The 20,415-nt window shown below is 38.3% G+C and overlaps 1 protein-coding gene across 1 annotated transcript in view; it reads left to right on the top strand.

Annotated features, from left to right (window-relative positions):
• Positions 1-20,410, top strand: part of znf217 (zinc finger protein 217) — a gene marked incomplete at its 3' end in the record, with an annotated part of 47,103 nt that extends 26,693 nt beyond the window's left edge. The window contains exons 3-5 of the mRNA XM_048608582.1: positions 6,600-8,462; positions 14,377-14,502; positions 18,930-20,410. Of these exons, the coding sequence (XP_048464539.1) occupies positions 6,752-8,462; positions 14,377-14,502; positions 18,930-20,410 (3,318 nt within the window). The remainder of the gene's footprint in view (positions 1-6,599; positions 8,463-14,376; positions 14,503-18,929) is intronic.
• Between the last annotated feature and the right edge of the window lie 5 nt (positions 20,411-20,415).

Below are 20,415 nucleotides of genomic sequence, written 5' to 3'. Positions count from 1 at the left end.
TGTTACAGATTGTGCAGTCAATACTGCTTCTCTGATTATAAGTTAACGTTTTCGTTTTTGGAGCTTATACAAAAATAATTTGCCCATTTATAGCACGTGGATACTTTAAGTTTTTTTTTGTTTTCTTCCCTGTAGGTTTTTAGAAAAATGCTGTCCTGTAATGTGTATCACTGCTGAATGTTACTGATTTCAAAATTGTAAACAAAACTGAACTCTGCTTATCCAGCTTTAGTAATTGCTGCTGCAAGAAGGTGTTTCAGTTGCTTTTACAATTGACCATGGAGGTTGTATTTTCAAATAACATTTGGTCTTTGACAGGTGGATTCTTCACAGCTAGTGGCAGCTGAAGTCTAAGCTTGCCTGATTTAGAAATCCTACCTGTTGGAAACACTTACTGGGTCTTTCCAGTGAATCTTTATAGATTTAGCTGCAGCTCAGGCACAGTACTGCAAGTCTCTCACACTTGAAGGAAATTGGTAATGTTAGTCTTTCACTTAGTGTAATAGTGTTGGGAAATATTCTTCAAGTTGATATTGTCATTTTTAATTGGTGCCGATCAGATTGTACAAAAAATCAGTACAATCAAAGCACGTGCATACATCAAGATATTAATGGTAAAATAGGTGTTTAAAGATGGAGAAAGCCAAAGTGTCTCTTACAGGGCATTTATAGTGTTTGTTAGTATAAGTAATGCATTAAATGCTCACACCCAAATATTGAAATTTAAGAATGGCTTTTAAGGCATTGAATTGATTTTGTTTTGAAGAAAGACTTGCATTTATGTAGCACTTTGCATGACCACCCATCACCCAAGTACTTTTGAATTGTAATCGCTTCAAATCAAACTGTTACTGTAAGGCTTCCAAAAACAAGGGATTGATGCTTCAGTGTAGATGTCAATTCATATTAACGTGGAAGCAAAACACTGCGGAGATGGGAAATCTGAAATAAGAACAGAAAATATTGCATGACAAGCTGAATATTTCCAGCATCGGTGCTGAGCCAAGCAGAGTTAAAACCATTTCACACTGAAGGATCATCAATCTGAAATGTTAGCTCTTGTTTCTCCACAGCTGCTGCCTGACCTGAACACTTCCAACATTTTTCAATTTTCATATCCATGTAAAAATGCCTATCACCATACAGGTTAAAAAGAAATGGAACCAATTGCAGTCCAATGAAAACCCTGTTGACGGGATTTTAGAGTTTTAGCTCTTTAGACAGAGTTCTAAAGACCATACGTGGCAGTGTTTTATGTAGTAGTTTTCTAGTTTTCAGGCTACTGGAAAAGCTTGCTCATTTCTGGATTAGCAATGGTATGGAATGATATTGCACAGTGGGATTGAATCTAAAGCCTTATTTAGTATTTTCGTAGATGTTCTTTTCTTAAACCATTTATAAAGTGTACAACTCAACAGAGGGACAGTGGCTTATTTAAGTACAGTATCAGTATGTTGCGACAAAATAATGGGCTGTGTAATTAAACTTGGCACAACTGCAAGTACCACCTGCTGCACAAAGCACTTTGTGTGCAGCAGCTTCCAAAAGTACCAGCATGCATAAATCCATGATGTGTTATTAAAGAAGTACTACTACAGTCAGTCTTTCTGTCTCATGCTCTGTCTTGATTCTACTGTAGTCACATTTCCACTGCAGAGAAGTACTCTAATGTTAAAATGAGAGTGTGTGTGTGTGTACACACACGCACGCATGCATGCTTGTGTGTGCTTGGCTTGAGTTTCTAGCAGAGCAGGGTAGGGAGGGCTGTATGTGTAATACTTTTGAAGCTTTAGTTTGCAGTGCAAGAAAATCTTCCACCTAAGACTCCTTGGGGTCCTGAAGACTCTGGTCCTTGCAGTTTGTTGGCATCAAAGATCTGAAATGTCTTTTTTTCTCATTTTTAAAGTATAATTGGACATATGGACAGCATTGTCATAACCTATATTTTTGGGGGTTATTTGTCTAAGTTAACTTGATAGAATTTAAAAAATTTAACCATGTAGATTCAAATAAGGGACTCATCGTTCTGTATGTTACTTGAATTGCAGGGTATAGTACTTTTGTATTGCTAATGTAAATTGCGATTAAAAGTTGGGAAACCTGGTAAGAAAAGTCAGCTTTTTTTTTTGTTTTTAATGGTAAAGCTGACATTTACAACAGTTTGTAAACTCCCAAAACGGTTTCTGTCATGTTAACACATTTCCTTTTAATCAACTTGAAATCATGACAGTTAGACAGGGAATCACAGCCTAATATTTGCAGTCATTCTCCAGGCAGAAGTTTTGTGAAGAGTTTGAAACTGACAATTTGTAAATTTGTTTTGTTTTTTTAAAATCTTACTCTGGCTTTTCCCTTTGATTTTAACCCCACAGCAACTGGAGAAACAGAGATAGTAGAAACTACAGATGCTGGAGAATCTGAGATAACCAGGTATAGAGCTGGATGAAGAAGGGTCTAGGCCCAAAACATCCAGCTCTACACCTTGTTAACTGGAGAAACAAGTCTTTCTTTTTTTTTGTAACTTAGAGTAGTAATCAAATGTGGTTAGGTTACAAAATTTCTGACCAACATAAAAGGCTTTCTTTTTTTTCAAAAGCATCTTTCACAACTACTGGATGTTCAAAATCACTTTATAGCAAATACTTTTGAAGTAAAGTCATGGTTGTAACATCTCAACAACAGCGAATCTAGCCATTGTCCTTTTGAAATTCAATGGCATTACTTTGATTGTGGGGGATTCAGCAGTGTCCTGAGGGGTTACCATTGGCCAGAGGCAGAAATTGAACGCTATATAGATACTGTGGCTGCAAGACCAGGTCATTGGCTGGAAATTGTTATTCCTCTATTTTTTTTTTCTGCCGTACCTGGCCTCCATCTCAAAGGCACACAGGAGTGCAATGACTTGTCTGGATACATACAGCTCCAAAGACGACGACAAGCTGTTTTATCATCCAGGGCAAAGCAGCCAGCTCGATTGTCATCTCATCCACTGCTTTCAGCACTCGCAAAGGGAGCAATATGTGCTATCTACACTTATAGTTGCCAGTCAAACGTCCTTGAACATTAGCTTCCAAATTTGTGTTCTCTACATGTGATGCAGGAGCACCAGATGCCTGGGAACATTGCCACCTACAAGTTCCCCTCCAAGCCACATGCCCTGCTCTGGCTAAGAACTTGATTGCTGTTCCTTTTGTCACTATGTCAAAATCCTGGAAATCCCTTCCTAACTTTGGCTGTACTAACTATATCACATTGGACTGCAGCAGATCAACAAGGTGATTTACCATCACAGTCTCAAGCAATTGGGGTTGGGTATCGAACTTTGGTCTACTGATGATTCCCATATTCTGCAAACTAACTTTCAAAATAAACACATCTCCTGCAATGATCAGTGCAGTAAGGATTTGATCTGTTTTATGATAATTGAGATAAATATTGGTTGGGATATTGGAGAGAACTCCCAAGCTCCCCTTCAAAACAGTGCCACAAAATGTTTTTAATCCACCTAATAAGGCAGACAGAGCCTTGATTTAGCATTTTTGTCGGAAGGATAATACATCCCAGTGGATCAGTGCTGTACTGAGGTTTCTATTTTTGATTTTTGTGCTTGAGACCTGGTATGAATTTTTAACCCTAAAACCTTGTGTGATGCTTCGGCTGGGGTGCTACCAGTGAAGCCACAGCTGCCATCAGTTTTTGCATCCCAGTAGTTGGTGTTTTCTATTTGTTGCTAGTGCTCCTAAAGAATAAATAATTTGATCAGGGGAACCAATGGTCTACGATTATCATTCATGGTGACAAAGGAAATTTATGAACTCTCTTTATGCTTTTTTAGAAATAAGGATAGAAGAGCAGAAGAAGGATTCTGAGGTGATTCTTGGTGGGGAGGAAGGGAGCCAAGTTATTATCTTTGTTCTGTGTCATTCTAGACTTGTGTGGTTTTAGCAGAAAATGTATGCACGTATTGTGTGTTAAATATTCAAATCCGAGCCTGTTAGACTTGAGTGGGCATGGGGTGGAGTAGTACAGTTTGAGGAACAACTGGGCTGTGGATTGATTTTGCTGGGAGCAAAGTTTCCAATGTTGGAAGAGAGATCAAATGAGCAGCTGTAAGGATGTTGCGGCAAGTGGTGGGTCAAAGGCTTGCAGTTCAAGGCTCAAGAAGTGCTGATGTAAGCTGCACAGAAGGTTTTTTTTTCTTCCTGCGTGAGTCCTTCAAGGAAGTGGTTGTTAGTCTTGTTTCAGTCATGATCATTGAGAAAGAATCCTTCGACAATTATAGTGCCCAACCCTACAATGCAGGTAGATACTGAGCTACCTTTTTTGTATTACTATGAATAGATTTGTTTCCAACAAAATAATTTCGACACAAATTGTTTATGGCCGATTTGAATCGAACAGTAGTCGCTAATTGCATCTCCTTTTACTGAAGGAAACTGATTTTTCTTTGTATCTCCAAAATGTATGCAATTCTCTCCTCTTTGGTTTACTCTTTACTGTATCAAATGGATTGTTATTGCTCCCAGGGTACTTACAATTCCCTGATCACTTTATTTTGTCTACAGTTAACAATAACATATTGGCAGTGACAGGATATTTTTTTAAACTTAGAAGAGCTACCAAAATAGCCATTTCATGGAAACTGGAGAAATTAAGTTGAGTTAAAAATGTTGCGGAGAAAGAGTGCCGAAAATGTGTTAAATCCAAACTGATGAACTTTGTAGTGTTTTAATACCGTGCCACCATATGGCAACAATTTTTTTTTTTTTGAGAAATGCAAATGGTAGGACATTGCCTGTAAGACCCAGATGATTTTTGTGATCTTTTTGTTGTCCATGTGTTGAGGGATGAATGGACAGGGAGAGATTGTTGATTCAAGGAAGCATGTAATGTGGAGGTGGCAAAGTTGGTGAAGATCGGTGTTTTTTCTTAAAGCGCCTGCACACTGGTCAAATCAGTTGTGACCGTTTGTTTTGCACAGCTATTGTGTGTGGTGTTCCAGAGGGTTGGAAACTGAGTCTTGTCTTTTCGAATAACCAGCAGCGAAATGTTGACCCAGATTTTGCAGTCAGTGTTGAATAAATTGTGCCAAATATTCAGTTTCGTTTACGTACTAGACGTTGGTTTCGCCATTTCTAATCATACAGGGGTGTTAGGGGTTAGGCAGTGGCAAAGTGGGTGAGGTCATTGGATTAATAATCCAGAGCACCAAACTAATGGGGACTGGTGTTCAAATCCCATGTGGAAATCTGAAAGCAATAAACATCTGAAATTAAAAGCTGGCCTAATGGTAACCATGTAACAATTGTTCTTTATTGAAGCAATGATTTTTTTTCAATATAAAAATAATATCTCTTTTTTTTTGAAGAAAGAAAATCTTGTTAAGGTCTGGTCAACATGTGACTTCAGACCCCTCTCAAAGAGTGGCTGTGAAGTAGCCCAGCGCAGGCATTTTAAGAGGACTATTTGCCCAGAGGATGATGCATGCTGGCCTTGTCAATGATGTCCACGTTTTGTACAAGAATAAAAAAGATTTGAATAGGACAGATAACTATGCATCTCCTTAACAGGTCAAATTGAAGATTTTAAATCTGCAATTCAGAATCTAAGCAAGATGGTGTAAATCAAACATGTTTATATCATGAGAGAAGTGAAAGAGCAAGTGAGAAAGATGGAGTGAAGTGAATTTTCTTTTTAAATTCTCCAACAACCATTTAATCCTGAAGGGTTGGACTCCTGTCCCAGATCCTCCATTCCCCAGATTCTGTGTCTCTGAGCTTGGATGCAAGCTGGAACGTGTGTCTCAGGACCCCCTTAAAGTCATGACCCCTGATAATTTGCTGAAATTGCATGGGAAGTTTTAACCTCTAAAGGCCTCATTTTCTGCGGCCTAGAGCCCTCCTTTTGAAATCTAACCACTGAGTTCAAGGTCAGAATCTTGAGCCAGAAATGTGAGAGACCCTGGATATTTACTGTGAAAATTTTAGGCTGGTTAATAGCTAGTCATAACTCTGATTAGCCAGAAAAACTGAAATGAGGAGCACAGCAATCTCAGATTGTTGCCTGGGAGAGGGATGGAGTCATCAACCAGGATGGAGAATTCTCGTGCATAATAGCATCTCTGACGTCAGAATTCTCATTACCTTGTTTTAACTTGGAGCAGCTAAGCATGTATAGGATTTCCACTTGAATGCCAGTGAGTACTAAGGCTCACCATTATTTGAGTGTAAAGTCCGATGAGTCGAAAGGAAAATAGAGACAGACACCCGGCTCTCCAATTTTAGCGAAACAAATGCATATAGAAATGAATGTTAACTCGGTTTCAAACTAGACTGCTTTCAAAATAGCCTGTCAAAGAGCAACTTCCTCTTTGGATTGTCGATTTCTTATTGTTCTTTATGTTCCTGACATTTGCATTGCAGTGTAAAGCAGTTATACACATTTGTGCTAAGTGTCTTTATGAATTGGAACTGTTTTTCTATTCATTACTATTTTTAGCACCAGAGCATAATACTGAACTATTTTTTGTTGTATAATATTAATGGGCTAAATGGTGACAATTTTAATCTTATTTTGAATGTTGTGTATTCTGCTTTCAGCAATTGAAACCCCCTGCACCTGTAAGTACAAGGATAGAAGAAAAGCAAGCTTTTGACATTGAAATTGAAATTCTAAAGCTTTATTTGTCTCAAATAATGTGTTAATAACAAAATTTCAAGACCTCCAAGAAAGAACATCTGAAGAAGAGCTTATGCCTTGGTTTACTGATAAACCCACACGTGAATTTGTGATGAAGTCTACTGAGAGCACCATAACGCAAACATCTGAGGATGTCAAAGATGATGTGAACTTAACACTTGATGAATTTTCGAACCGAAAAAAGTCTGTTGAACACCATTGCTCAATTTGTGACCAGTGTTTTCCTTTTGATAGTCTTTTAACTCAACATATGCACATGCATTCAAATGAAAAGCGTCCATTTTGTGATCGTAGGATTTCCCAGAAAGCAAATTTGAAAATTCATCTTCAAAAGCACAAAGTGGACCATTTGCAGCAGGGTAGAAAATCTGGAAGAAATAAGGCCACTCTATCTACAAGCTTTGAAATCCCAAATGCTCAGTCTAATAGAATTTGTCCGAATGATGTTGAAATCAACGAGATTGATGTTAAGCCAATAAATGGTGTTGCTTTGACCCTGGATGCTTTGGAAGGAAATACTGCAGTTCATGCTGAAGAGCTTCCACTTCTGCATTGTATGTTTTGCAATAAAGGCTTTCAACACTCTGAAGAACTCCGTCACCATGTAGTAATTCAGCACAGGCCCACGCTATGTGAGCCTGCAGTCCTCCGAGTAGAGGAGGGTTTGAGTCCTGTGGTAGAGACACACATTACAGCAAGTTCTCCAGAACAGGAGATTCATGATGAAGGTGAAGATGGTGAACTCAGTTGTAAAGTGTGTGGACTGTCTTGTGAGAGTGCTGTGAGTCTGGAAACTCACATGAGGAAACACAAGGATTCATTTATCTATGGTTGTAATGTATGCGGCCGACGCTTTAAGGAGCCTTGGTTTCTTAAAAACCACATGCGAACGCATTCGAGTAAAGCTCGGGGAAAATCTCAGCCAGATTCAGAAGGTCCTGTGACAATCAACAATGTCATTATGCAGGAACCAGTTTCTGGAAATGTTGTATCTCCTTATAAAATGTGCATGGTTTGTGGATTTCTTTTTCCCAATAAAGACAATTTGAAGGAACATAGTAAAGTTCACAACAAAGACTTGCCTGATGATGATAGAATGGATGATTGTTCATTAAATCAAGAAATTGTGGTACCACAGGAGGCATTCCTGCAAATGCTACATTTACGTCCCCTCTTATCTCAAAATTGCAAACCTGTGAAACTTGGAAAATGGATACCCGAACTTGATCCCTTTAATACGTACCAGGCCTGGCAGCTGGCCACCAAGGGTAAAGTGGCAGTTGGCCGAGAGAACGTGAAAGATCCAGGGCAAATAGCCAACTCTGAGAATGAGGAGGAGCCCTCGGACAAAGAGGATTCCAGCGAACATTGGACCTCCGATAAAGGCCATCATGGTGCTACCGTGGAGACCCTTGACAAGGCTAAAATCAAAAGCAGCAGTTTAGGCCAGAGTGGGCCACCCACTGTGGGTGATGTTGATATTGACCCGAAATTGACCCAGAATAAAACCAAACCGACCAACTGTACAATGTGTGGTAAGATTTTTAGAACCTACCATCAATTAGTGCTCCACTCCAGAGTACACAGGAAAGGCAGGAAAAGTGTAGAGAATCCTCCAAATTCGGTTGATATCGGTGAAGCTGGCACTCAATCCATTGATTCCGTTAAAACGATTGAAGACCATAACCCAGAAACGGACAAACCTGAGGAGGGTTCTGAAGAGGGATCAGAAGATGGAGTACTAGGAGAAGGACTTTCATCAGGTAGGAGGGTTATACACTTACTGGGGTGCTTTCTCAAATTTGCTAATTCTCTCTTTTCAAAATTTGAAGGTCCCTGTTGAGTCTCTCTTTGTTTAGCCTTGGATAAGAATCTGTGCTAACTTCTGACACGGTATCTCACTCAGAACATCCAAATTTTGGGTGATGCTGTGGTATATTTAGTAACATTTCACAAAATTGAGTTATCGTTCCTTGTTCTGTATCGTTCTAAAATTATATCCCAAAGAAATATTTTTCTTGGTAAAAATGTAATTGAATTCTCCCTAAATAATACATCCTGAAGGCCAATGGGTTACCAATAATTTTTTTATCTATATCTTAAATTGTATTATTTTTAAATAAGAGGTGAGATTATAGTGCTGCAATATTTAAAGGACTTCAGTAGATTGTTATTCTTAGACTCCTTTTTGATGATTCCTTGCTATTCATTTCAAATTCAAATACAGATAATTGCAGTTGGAATATATTGCTTTAAGACTTCTCATTGTTTTGTTTCATTTCAAATGCTTTTTATATTATTGGCTTATTGATATAACTTCTAAACATTTATAATTAACACACATCCTCATTGAAAATTTGAGTTTCTAAGATTAAATTTTTAGTCCAAAGTAGGGGTGAATTTTTACTTAACATTTTGGAGAGATTGAAATCCTCCCTCTCCTGTTATCTTATCTTAGAATTGTCAGGTCAGAGAGACTGGTGCCAGGCTTGTCACAAACAAAGTAGCACAAAAGAAGCAGGAAAGTATTTTTCTTGAATTGTGAGCTGCTTTTGTAGTATTTTGTGGTTCTATGAATGAGTAGGTTTGCATCAAGACAAGTTTTGACTTCAGCGAGCAGGTGATAAGTACAAAGAGTTTTGATTTTTTTATTTGACAAAGTCAGTAATCAACTTTTACATGCAATCGACCACTTTTTGAGGTTATATAGTAATTAAAACCAGCTTTGCTTAAAAATCTTGTATATCCCATTACAGTTTCAATTGGTTTCTATATGTATGAGGAAGGGTCTAAACCATTTATTTAAAATCCAATTTGTGGGATTTGATCAAATATGTAATGAATATGTTTGGTGTTGCGAACTTTTGGTTTTGAATTTTTTTAAAACAAGTTATATTATTCAAATGAGTACAGATTGCTTCCATAGGGTCATGAGGAAAGGAAAAGAGTGTACAATACATTTTGCAAAAGCAGTAGTTTTTCTTTTCACTACGCAAGTAGCTCAGTATGACTACTGCTTTTTTTTTTGAAAAGAGGCATAATGTAGCTAAATTATGCTGTTTTTAAGTAAAATTTTATTGCTGTTTAAAGCTAAACCAAAAAGTCTAGTGTAATGTTGTTCTGATGCCTTTTGAAGTATGGGATAAATACGTTGAAAACAGCACTTGAAATAAACTGGTGTTCCCTATTTGTATCCTATGCATGCTACAAACTTGACTAGATGGAGCAGTTGGTTGTAAGTGAAGGGTTTCTCTCTGTGCAATAACTGAAAAATGTAGCTTCAACAAAAGCCAATAAAATACTTCAAAGAGCAAATTAATATGCAAAATGTAATAGGCATGAAGTTTGTTTGCACCAATTTTTTTTGGCATGCGCACACTTATGGGGGACATCTCAGTGGATCCAGTAATGGCCAATATGGTCTTCATGAGTGTAAGATATGAAGACATACCGTCTCCCTTGGGTTATTTTGCTTCTGCACTACTTTTCCCTGCAAGAGAGGAGAAAGTTTGTTAGTGAGTGTGGTGCATTGTATTTGGGTGATGTGGCTGGCTGTGGTGTGAGTTTGAGTGTCTCGTGACGCCCGTGTGTGTTAATAGGGGTTGTTTGTGGGGAAAGTGAAGAAGTGGTGAATTGAACAATGACTGAGGCTAATGGTGCTGGTATAACAACATTTGAAAATACATTTGCTGACCTTGACCAATGGTGTAAGACTGATCTATTTCGGGACCACATCCAGGCCATTGGGACTAGATTTTTGCATCAACCTTCATGATTATCAGTTTCCACTGTATCCTGGGTGACTCCTGGCTTCTGGATACAGGATATCTTTCAATTTTCTATCGTTTCCTCAAGGTACTATAACATAAGTCAAAAAGTCCTGAATCCTGTTTCTACATTATGCCATTATTTAATGTTAATGTTCCTCAAGTGAGATTCAGTTTATGCACCTGTCCCTTTTAAGCAGTGTCAGCTATTTGTGCTATTTTGTCTCTTCTCATATGTCAACCATTCAACAGCATGGTTAATTTGGGCTGGATGTTGAAATAATTGAAATGTGCAGAAATTTGGTATGCAGCTTGTGTTGCAGTCACTGGGTGTTGGTCAGTTTTGCAATATAAATTACTCACGTCATTTTGCAAGGACTTTGGAATTTACTCTCTCCCCTGATAACTTGGGTGTAGAATATCTATGGCAGAGTAAATTTTTGAAGACTACCCACTGCCACCTGATTAGTTGCAAAATGCATGTGGAAGAGTTTGCCAACATGGCATGCTGGTAGTACATGGATATGTTGCCATGCGCAATGCCTGATTTCATCTCATTTAGTGAGAGTACAATCTAATTTCATCTTGGTTGAAGTGCTACTGTTTGAACTGCTGTGTTTCCCATGAATTGTTTTATCAAAAAATTTGAAGCTGGTAGCTAATTTTGGTCATGTGACAGTGTCAATTGAACGTAATATGATTGCTTCCATGTGTTTTACAGTACTTGTATGACAGCAAATGACAGACCACGATGAATAAAACAACCACTTCCATCTAGATGAGAATAGTGTTTTATTTGGATATGCTTGGAAACCTCTTGACATCTTTACTGTAAAGATGCCAGAAATGTCTTGTTTGGCATTATTCTAATGACACAATCAAACTGAAATTAATTTCAATCAGTTTGAGGTTGGAACTGCCTTGAAACTGCAATTTTATAATGACTGGTGAAACTGACCAACTCCTAAACATTCACAGGGCAGTGACTGAGCAGACTTTTGCTGGTTAGTTTCATTGCTTCACCCTTTTTAATTGTCTTTGCTTACATTCTTCCACCTTTTTTTGGATTATTTGACAATTTCTTTTAACTTTATTCATTGCTCAAGAATAAAAATTTAAAGCTGCATACACTAGGAATTGGATAAAGCACTTTTGCATGTTTTCTGCTTTGTTCCTCTTTGAAGGTAGTCCCTTCGAAGGGCAATTTCCAAGTTACTTGTAGACCATTGCTTGCCAGTACTGCTGTAAGGAATATAATCTATTGGTTTTTCAGGATTGGGTGCATCTATCGTAACGCTACACAAATTAGTGTTTGGTTTTAGACATGGAATTTAATTTGTGCATTCTTTACATATTTTCTAACTTTCAATATGGAAAGCTACTTAGCTTATTTGCAAGCACATGTTCACTGTCTGATACAACAGTAGAATTGCACCATCTAGTGTAGTATTACTTTTTTACATGAAAAGCATTTTTCGATTTTTTTTTTTTTTTCCAAACTGCTGGCACCCTAGAAATGCATGTGACATTGCATTGCAGGCATTGATAAAGTGACCTTCAAATCCATAAATGTCAGATTATGATTATGGTGATGCCTATGTACTCTTGAACATTCTGCCCTGATTTTTGCATTTTAAAAAATGCCTTTTCAATTTTAAGGATATGCAGAATCGTATGGAATACCACAAAAGAGAACTGCAGCTTGTAGCAAAATGACCACAATTAATACAAATCACACCATGCCATATTCCTTACCATTGTGCTCTCACTGTTGTTGCATGTTGTGAAACTAAATTGAAGTTGCAAGCAAAGAATAAGGCCTGGAGTTTTGCTCCCGAGGTTGCTAGCACAATCTCAGTCAGTTCCTGGCTTGCCAAACCTGCCTTGGTTGGAAATATGTCAAATAGTGGATCTTTGTAGCAGCAGCTTACAATGGAGTAAGGGCAAAACGATGACTCGGTGGTTAGCACTGCGGCCTTGCAGCACCAGCGACCCAGGTTCAGTTCAGGCTCGGGTGACTGTGTGGAGTTTGCATGCTCTTCCCGTGTCTGTGTGGGTTTGCTCCTGGGTGCTCTGGTTTCCTCCCACAGTCTAAAGATGTGCAGGTTAAATGAATTGGCCATGCTAAATTGCCCATAGTTTCCTAGGCATGTGCAGGCTGGGTGTGGATCTGGGTGGGAGCTCTTTCGAGGGTCAGTGTGGACTGTAATGACTCTCTGAACTTGCTGCACCCCACAAATCTTGTTTTTCTTGGACTTCCTCTCAACTGTTGTGTTCATATTTTAGGCCCCATTCACCCAATCCCCTTGCACCTTCCATGCCTAATTAGTGTTTGGCTTTAATCATGTTTGAGTGATTTTGGCCTTTTTTGCCATAAGTTGTAATATTAAGGCTAATGTCCTTCAGGTGGCACCTGTTGAAGTTTAAGATAATCATAGTTTGCTAGTAGACGACATGTGATAATGTTTAGTGTCAGTTGATAAACCACATGATGATGAGTAATTTGGGAAAATGCTTCTGATTTGGTTAGAGATCCATCTAGTGATCACAGTTTGCAACTACATCATAAGAGTTGAAAAGAAAAAATCTCATGAATTTTTTTCATTTCTGAGATGAGTGATTGACGCCGGCATTGATTGTCCATTCCTTAGTTCCCATTAGGGTGACAGGGTCACCAATTAATGGCCAACATTTACAATGATAAATCTCAAATATTAGATTCAACTCCTACATTACTGTGGAATGTATATATTTTGTAGAATAACTTCTCATGACTTTTGGAAAATATTCAGCAGCAATATTTCCGTTTGTGTGTTTTAAAGTCCGTTTCTATATTTGTAATTCACTATCTAGTCATCCACAAGAGGAATAAATTTATAGATCAGTGCTGCATCTCATTGCTTTATCTTGAGGTATTATTGAAGTCCTTTTAAATTGACAGCATCCCTTTGGTGTATAAGAGGGGAGCTGAACTCAAATCTCAAACCACTGATGTCTAGACCTATAGAATACATTAGTTTTCAAATTGGACATAGCAACTTAAATTTAAAAATCAAAGTGAATTAAAATAGAGGCAAATTATGAACACTTGTTTTCAGTTGGTGTGTGAATGTAACTGGTCTGGTAAGCAGACAAATTGTAATTGAACATTGTAGGTTAGCATTTTAGAGTTTATAAACTAGTATTTGAGCATAGTTATACAAAAGCAAAACACTTGTTTTTGCTGGAAATATTAAATAAAGCAAAACATAATCCTGAAGAAGCTCAACAGGCAGCATCTTGAGAGAGGAACAGGGTTAATGTTTTGATCCATAGATAACTCTTCAAAGTAGTTCTAAAGAAGAGCCTTTGGACTCCACACTAACTTTGCTTTTCTCTCCATTGATTAAAGTTGAACATTGCCTAAGCAAAAGATACAATAGACAGTGCTGTGTTCCCAAGATAACATTCAAAATATACTGATTTTTAGTTACATTTACCTTTTTTTTTCTTGTTTTGTTTGGGAGAAGAAAGTGAGGGATTGCAGGTAGCATGAGAATTTTAGCCTGGAGTTGTCAACTGGCTTAGTGGTATACAGTTAAATCACTCTCGATTTGGCCTTCATCTATTGTTAGCTTTGATACTCTACTGTATATTTGGAAACAAATATATTTGTGGCTTTGTGAAATCTTGCCTTATATACTTGGATCCCAAAAAATAACTAAGTATGATTTAAAATTAAATTTCTTCTGTTTTCAAATTCTGTGTTTAATTACAAATGCATAATTTGAAAGTACTTTTGATATCGTAAATGTACCATTTTGCTGTAGATTCCACGTATAGCTGATTCACCTTCCTTGGATTGAAGAAAATTGTGTAGAATGAATGAAAGGAAATAGTTTAAAATGGTTTGCTCTTTTTCTCTTTCTAGATCGGAGTGAGGATGGCTCAGAACGAGGAAGAAGTAGAGAGACTGGCTCATCTGGTGAATGCAGTTACTGTGGAAAGTCTTTCCGCTCAAACTATTACCTCAATATTCATCTCAGGATACACACAGGTGTGACTGTCTTTTGTTTGTGAGGAACTCTCATTTTGTAACTGGCAGAAATGATAGGATTAAAATTATTGTTGGCCTCGCTGTGGGTGTAAGACATGACCAAGGCTCTTCCTGCACAGAGGTAGTGGCCCTATTTCCAGTCCAGAAGGTCCAAGTGCAAGTCCCACCTGTCCCGGAGGTGTGTCATAACAGATTGCTTAATATAACTATTAGGTATGACTATTACAAAGCCTTTGATAAAAGCTACATTGAACCTTTATGTGGAGTGACACCTGCAAAGAATATCTAAAGAGCTCACAACATCTCAAGGAGAAAGGCTTTTGAATTGATTCTATTTTGTGATTCGAAATCCATTTAATCAATTATGGATTCATTCTTCTGTTTTTCTGCTGTGGCCACAAAAGGGATTATTTCCTAATTTTATGAACAATGTTTCTTTTCCCCCGTATCTAACATTACATAAAAGGAGAATCTTAAAGTACTGGACAGTCATAGCTTCATCTATTAAATGCATGAATTATATTTACTGCCGTGCTGAACAATTATGGAGGACCTATTTAATGCATTCATATTTTACTTTGCATTTGATTGATCTTTCTGTGTGGAATTCTGTTTTGCACATGTGCTGTACTGTTCAGTAAAACCTCGTATGTAATATCTAGTCTTTCTCAAAGCTTGTGAATTTTGTACTGCAGTCCAGCACTAACTTTATGCTCAGTTCATCTCTCTTTAAAAGCCTTTTATCATGTCTTATCTTTGCTTTATGTACATTTTTATTGACTTAGCTTTTCTTGCTGACTTCAGTTCGTAAAGGCTTGGTATAATTTCAGACATTGTTCCGCCCTTTATAATTAAAAAGAAATCTTAACTACATGGTACGCTCCATAATTCTGAATCATAAAAACAATTCATTTTAAGTCTTCAGACGCACCCAATTTGCTTATTGCTAACCACATTTTTCAGCCACTTCCAGTTGAATGCTAAAATAAGACTTTGATAATTATGTATTTTTATTGTCATTTGTTCTTGTAATTAATTCTCTACCATTATCAGTATAAAAATCCATCAGCCTATTTACTTAAATCTTTCTGAAAGTTATCAAGGACTTATTAGCTTTTAGTAGTCATGGATAGACTAGCTTTTATGCTGTTGACCTGCTCCTTGTTACTTGTCTATTAGCTTTGACATCAGCCAATTTAGTGAAACCACATTTTCCCTAATTCACAAATAGTTGTCATATTTTTCCATAAATCTATCTGATCCATCTAGCTTCTCATTAAACCAATTCAGTTGTTAATACTTGTTGAAATAGTTAACTTCTCTGTTAACCTCTTGTGATGTACCTTGTTGATCTTCTGAAAATTGAAGGAAATTGCATACGGATTATTCTTGCTCACTTGAGCACTTCAATAATGATAATGTGCAAAGACAACAAACAAGATGAGCAAGGGGTGATTAAATGAACTTAAACTTAGTCTTTGGAGAGATGGAGAGTACTTTGGAAAAATAGAAGTGACGAGTCAAGACAATTGGTGGCATCTCTGCAGTTAATTATTTAAATTAATTACCTTCAAGAATTTTCTACTTTCTTCCACACATGATGCATATTGCAATAACTAGCCTTTAAAAGTGCATTGTTCCTCATTGCATTTGGTAATTAATTTTCCCTTTCCATTTATGGATTTAGGAAGTTTATTTTTGAATACAAAGTTTAAAAACACACTGAATTTCTACATTTTTTAGAAAAGCCACCAGTTGAAGCCATTGAGGCAGAGAGAGAGTTTAAGATGGTAACAAGGCAAGCTGCCAAGCTTACCAAACTAGCTGCCAATATGAAACAAACGATTATCTGGTCTTTGGGGGTTCTGATGCTGGTCATGTGTCTGCTGAGAGAATATAATTGAAAAATGGGATAACCGGCTTGGTTGGTTAACCTGCTAACACAGCCCTGAACAAGGAACAGTTTTGGAGATGGTGATATTTCATGTTTTGTGGAAATGCAGAAGGGAAACAAAGAGGAAGAGAATAGTGTAATATTGGTCAACTAGTTTGATCTGAACAAGCAGCTTTGTCTCGCCAGACCATAAATTAAAGGGCAGAATTGGGACATTGGGCTCAGCAAGTCTGCTCTGCCATTCAATCATGGCTGATGTGTTTCTCAACCCCATTCTCCTGCCTTCTCCTCATAACCCTTATCAATCAATGGCTTATCTATCTCTATCTTAATTACATTCAATGACTTGGCCTTCACACTGTTCTGTGTTCTACAGATTCACCACCCTCTGACTGAAGAAACTCCTCCTCATCTCAGCTCTAGAGGGTTGGCCCTACACTCTGTGGCTGTATCCTCAGGTCCTAATCTCTCTTAGTGAAAACATCTTCTCTGCGTCCACTTTATCCAGGCCGCTCGGTATTCTTTATTCAAATGAAGTGTCCCTCAACCTTCTAAACTCCCAAGTACAGACACCGAGTCCATAACAGCTCCCCTCCCAATATGACAGATGCTTCATCTCCGGGATCATTCTTGGAAACCTCCTCTGGAACCCGTCCAAGGGCAGTACGTTCCTTCTTTGGAAAAGGAGCAGCAATCTGCTCTCAATATTCCAAATGTGATCTGACAGCCTCAGCAGTACATCCCTAGTCTTGTATTCTAGTCCGTTGAAATGAATGCTAATGTTGCATTTGCCTAACTGCCAACTGAACCTATATGTTAACCTTAAGAGAATTCTGAACTAGGACTCCCAAGTCCCTTTTGAGTTTCACATTTGAGGCCTTTTCCCATTTAGAAAATAGTCTACACCACTATTCTTCCCACTACAGTGCATTAACTCTCATTTTCCCACATTTTTGTTCCACCTGTCACTTCTTTGTCTACTATCCTAGACTCTCAAGTCCATCTGCAGCCTCCCCATTTCCTCAGTGCTAACCCCTGCCCCTCATCCAGCTCTGCCATCTACAAACTTACCAACAGTGCCCTCAGTTCCTTTATCTAGACCATTTAATGTATAATGTGAATAGTTGTGGTCCCAGCATTGATCCCTGTGGAACTCCACTAGTCGCAGCTGCCATCCTGAAAAAGACCCCTTTATCCCCACTGTCTGCCTTCTGCCAGTCAGCCAATCCTGTATCCATGCCGGTACGTTGGCCCTAACAGCATTAGCTCCTGTGCGGCACCTTGTGAAAGCCTTTCTGAAAATCCAAATGGATCACGGGCTCTCCTTTTTGCCTAATTTGCTTGTTACCTCCTCGTGAGCAAACCTACTTCATCTCTGGACATCAAAACTAAATGATGTATAGGGAAAACTTTAAATCTGTCTCAATGTTGGACTTGTTACTTCCTGAGGGATCTGAAATTATTTACCACTGATCGTAAGCATGGACTGTAAATTGAAGCAGCGTCGGGTTTCATATCCAGACGTACATTGTTAAAGTTTACAGTTCACTGAATAATTGAACATTTTGTGTGGGAATGATTCCAATTAGACTAATATAGTCTGCGACTGTGATGGTGTAAAGGACAGAAATAGGGAAGAATTTTTGAAGTGTATTTAGGAGAATTTTCTTGATCAGTATTTTTCTGGGCCAATGAGGAAGGAGGCATTCCTGGATCTGGTTCTGTGGAATGAGATGGGTTAAGTGTCAAGAACCATTTGGGAAATGGTGATCAAAGTATCATAATGTTTAGGTTAGCCAGAGACAAGAATCGGAGCTAATTAGAGTGGGGTGAAGATGGAACTGCCCCAGTTGAATCAGAATCAAAGATTGTCCATGTGCTACCATTGGAGTGCGTTCTATAGTAGTCTAGTGGAATATCTGGACAGGTATTAGCTGGAAATGAAATCCCAGAAGCATGAAGTGGTAGGGAGGAGTGAAGAGAGTCGATTTTTAAAAAAGAAAAATAATTCTGGAAGAGAAACTGGAACCTTGGAATATATGTGAAATTGTTGAAGGTGGTAAGGATGGTTGAGGAAGTGGTTTAAAAAGGTCTGATAAATGCTGACAGGTTGGGAATTAGAGTACTCTGTCAGATTTTTATGGTAGTGATTCCAAGGATGAGGGACTTCAGTCAGGTGGATAGATTGGGGAAATATGGAACTATCCCTTTTGGAGGAGAGAACATGAGGAGGAATCTCTTTTTGCCACAACCACTATTCTTCTTGTCCTAACCAACAAAACAAACTTTTGAGTGGCAAAACTTTCTTCTCTGAGAGAGGAGTATTTCTGGTTTGTTTTGAAAGATGTTTTAATCTCATTCTTCCCTTCTCCCGGGTGAAGAAATGAGTCTGAAATGGTATTTCAACCAAGGGGTATATCTTGCAACAAATTGACTATTTTGCATGATTATGGTTAATACAAATTATTGGTAGGTTCTAATGTATAGAGCTGATCTATTTAAAATAATTAAAATCTGTTTTCTTTTGCTTTAGGTGAAAAGCCCCATCGGTGTCCTCTCTGTGACTACGCCGCAGCTCAAAAGACCTCACTTAAATATCACTTGGAGCGACACCACAAGGGTGAGCAGAAAAAGGCTGAAGAAAAGAACGATCCTCTGAAGAATTCATCAGCATCTCCCAAGTTGGAAGTAGTACCAAAAGGAAGTGATGAACCTGTTCAGGAATCTGTGGACTCGACAAGATTGTTTACAGATTCTTTGGGCAGTGCCAAAGATTTAGATGCAGATTTTCCTCCGAGGAAGCACAAAGAGCTTCCTCCTTCTTGTTCTGTGTTTACTAATGCTGTGTTTTCAAATGTGAGCAGGGAGCTTCCTGACTTGAACAGGGATGCTAGTTTGCATCATAATCGCCCAATCCTCTGCAATGCAGTGCTACCATACTGCAAAAAATCAAAGGGTGAAAAGATGATGGGTGAGTCGCACAAGAATGACTCTGATCCAAAGGTGGTTCTTGACACTGAAACATCAAATGTTTTGGAGGAATGTTTAATGGAAGGGTTGTCAGAAGGCGGCATTCAACAGAATAATGCTACAAATACAAGATGGGAGCCTGCTTCAATAAATGATCAATGCTATGCCAGTACTGTAGTTAAATTAGAGGACTTCGGTGATCAATCTGAATGCAGCTCTTTGGAAAATCCCTTGAATCTTTGCACGGTGATGTATCAGAAAAGTCTGTGTAGTGATGGTAGTCCTCTGGGAAATGCAGCTACCTCAGTTTCCAAGAGTGCCTTACTGAGCAATGCATGCCCATTTTGTACTTACAGAACTTTGTACCCAGAGGTCTTAGTGATGCACCAAAGGGTGGTGCATAAATACAATGCTGACCCAAGCCCAATAAATGGAATGCGAAGTGCTGTTTGCGGTGGGTCAGTTAAAAGCAGACGCACTGGATGCCCCCCTGCACTATTAGGTCAAGATGTTTCTTCTTTACTTGCCACCAAAGAAACAAACAGAGAATTTTCTCGTCGGACCAAGTCACCAGTACCAGCAACTTCACCAGATGCTTCAAACTTGCTGCTTGGGAAGGCAAAATCATCGTCATCATCGTCATCATCGTTATCATCTTTGTCATCATTACACCAGTCTCAGTGCAATAACCTTCTTCCCTCTGCAGCAGGATCCAGATCTTCAAGTGACTTTAAAACATTTAAAGCAACCCAAAATTCCAGTGCACATCTAGAAAATTATCGATCCATACATACTGAACTTAGACAGATGCCAGATGTAGTTCAAAGAATAGAAAGAAGTGGACCATCAGAACCTGTCAATAGTAAAAGAAATATCTCTGAAAGACCCTGTATCAAGTTGGACTATGAATCTGATGGACCGAGAGGATCTTTAGTTAGATTTGACAGTCTTTGGGCTTCAAATGTTAGCAAAATGTGTCTTGCTGATGTGTCTGAAAATCAGGGAGGCTTGGACTCACATGAGCCTACAGCTAAAAAAATGAAACTAAA

The sequence above is a fragment of the Rhincodon typus genome, chromosome 19 (genome assembly GCF_021869965.1).
Source record: "Rhincodon typus isolate 14 chromosome 19, sRhiTyp1.1, whole genome shotgun sequence".
Classification (NCBI taxonomy): Eukaryota; Metazoa; Chordata; class Chondrichthyes; order Orectolobiformes; family Rhincodontidae; genus Rhincodon; species Rhincodon typus.
Note: the sequence above shows the minus strand (reverse complement) of the source record. Positions and strands in the feature narration are given on the sequence as shown.